This window comes from Penaeus monodon, chromosome 28 (genome assembly GCF_015228065.2).
Source record: "Penaeus monodon isolate SGIC_2016 chromosome 28, NSTDA_Pmon_1, whole genome shotgun sequence".
Taxonomy (NCBI): domain Eukaryota; kingdom Metazoa; phylum Arthropoda; class Malacostraca; order Decapoda; family Penaeidae; genus Penaeus; species Penaeus monodon.
In genome coordinates this window covers 8,392,304-8,394,535 of record NC_051413.1, presented here as the reverse complement: position 1 = coordinate 8,394,535, position 2,232 = coordinate 8,392,304, and the positions used below count along the sequence as shown (strand labels likewise).

At 56.0% G+C, this 2,232-nt stretch overlaps 1 protein-coding gene across 2 annotated transcripts in view; it reads left to right on the top strand.

The window, feature by feature from the left end:
• LOC119591357 (basic proline-rich protein-like) overlaps positions 1-2,232 on the top strand; it is a 5,683-nt gene that overhangs the window by 1,258 nt on the left and 2,193 nt on the right. Inside the window, exons 2-3 of one of the 2 annotated variants that reach the window (XM_037940096.1) lie at positions 56-439; positions 634-1,566. In XM_037940096.1, coding sequence (XP_037796024.1) covers positions 56-439; positions 634-1,566 — 1,317 coding nt within the window. Of the gene's footprint in view, positions 1-55; positions 440-609; positions 1,567-2,232 lie in introns of both variants that reach the window. The other variant, XM_037940095.1, reaches the window with a different exon arrangement.

Genomic DNA, 2,232 nt, shown 5'->3' with positions numbered 1-2,232 from the left:
CTATCTTCTCATGAATTATGCGTCTGTTCATTCACCTCCTGCCCCGCCCCCTCAGGTACGTGTGTAGCGTGGGCCGAGCGCGACCTGGACCGCCTGGTGGCGGGGCCTCCAATGCGGCACGGCGTCCCGGGCGTGCAGACCTTCGGCGAGGCCGAAGCACTGGCGAGGCCTCAGGACCTCACGCGGCCTCTCCCTCGTCCTCCACACCTCAGAAATTCTCCCACTCCGCCTCTCGGCTTCCAGCAGCACCCTCAGGTCCAGCCGACGCCGCCTCCAGGATACCAGCCGATGCCCCAGGTGCAGCCTACGCCTCTTCCTGTCCAGACACTGCCGGAGGCGCTGCACGAGGATAAAACGGCACCGCTGCCTCCGAAGAGCGAACTCCTGAGGCCGTTTCCTCGTCCCGGAAGGCCACAGACCCATCCCGGCCTGGCGGACGGTGAGTCCATTTTTCGTTGATAGAGGTCCGCCTCTTGAAGGTTCTTGGTAAAATATCTCAAAACTTGTCGCAGCAGCTGTCACTGAAAATAAATCACAAAGATTTTGATGCTCTTGTTAGCATTTGTGAAGGAATGACTATGCAATGAAATTTACTGATAAAAGGCACAGCCCCTATGCGGTCCTCTTTTCTAGGCGCTGGTCGCCCCGAGCCCCTGCCTGGCCCCCTGCCCCAGTGGCCCCAGACGCTCCCCGCGCCCTTGCCCGGGACGCCCGTCGTCCTCCCGGGAATCCTACCAGTGATCCCAGAGACCTTGCCGGCCACGCTCCCGGAGGAAAAGGCCGCATCCCTACCGCCCAAGTCTCAGCTCACCAAGCCGGCCTCTCACCCTCAGCCCCTTCCAGCTGCCCTCCCTCAGGGCGTCCAGACCCTGCCCGCTGTGCTTCCAGGCCGCCCTCAGACGCTCCCAGCTGACCTGACGGAGGGGAAGACCTCCCCCCTGCCCCCTAAGTCAGAGCTCACCAAGCCGGCCTCTCGCCCTCACCAGACCGAAGACAACGATGGTTTCGCCCCCCTTCCAACGGGCCCTCAGGTCCAGCCCAGACCGCCTCCCCGGGACCTTACCAAACCCGCCCCCCGACCACCTCGCCCGCAGGTGCAGCCCACGCACCCGTCAGGCTTTCAGCCCGCGCAGACCTTGCCAGTGGAGCTTCCATCAGACAAAACAGCGCAGCTTCCTCCCAAATCGGAGCTTCTGAAGCCCGCCTCCCGACCGCCTCGCCCTCAGGTGGACCCAAAACCCACCCCGGGACAACTCACCAAGCCAGCTTCTCGCCCTGATGACTCTGAAGAAAATGATGGCTTCGCCCCCCTTCCAACGGGCCCTCAGGTCCAGCCCAGACCGCCACCCGGGGACCTTACCAAGCCCGCCCCTCGAACACAACACTCACAGGTGCAGTCCACACCTCCGTCAGGTTTTCAGGCCGCGCAGGTCCTCCCCGAGAGACCGCCAGCCGATTTGAAACCAGCCGCGCGTCCTCAGAGCCAAGCAAGCCCTGCGGGCAAGCTGACCAAGCCAGCCTCGAAGCCCGTGCGACCGCAGCGCCTGCCTGGGGAACTGAGCCAGAGTGAGTAGATAAGACGGACGAGACGACTCCCCGACTCCTTGCGACGCCCTTCGAGGCCACCGCTTGTCTCTAGACGAATAATTATAACAGCCTGAGATATGTTCCTCTGACTCTGAGTAATCATATACAGAAATCAAGGACCCAAAAAAAACAAGACCTCAGGTACCGATCCTTGACCGTGAATCTTCACTGTTTGACCCTAGAAACTGCATTCTCGACATTTCAGGGTATGAGTTACCAGTCACTAACTTTATGAACTTCCCCATGTTGTCTACGTTCTCTTTATAAGAATTACAATAAATCCCATGATATGTATATATTTTGTGCATGTTTTGTGTGTCCCTTAACGCACAGTCAGTCAAACTAACATTTTAGGTAAGTTGATCTTCATGAAATAATAATGTATCCATATTATTCACAAATTACCTGATACGCTTAAGCGTATCATAATACTTAACACTGTCTGATATACCTAAACCTTGAGAGTTACTAATAACTGCACTGATTGCCCTAAATCTGACGTAACACGACTTATGGTTATTATAGGATAGTAATAAAACATAAATACTGGAAGTATAATAAGCTAACAAATTAACGAATGATAAGGTAACATGCAGACGGAAAAGGTAGATGGATCGACAGAGAGACAGAACAACAGTGTCAAAT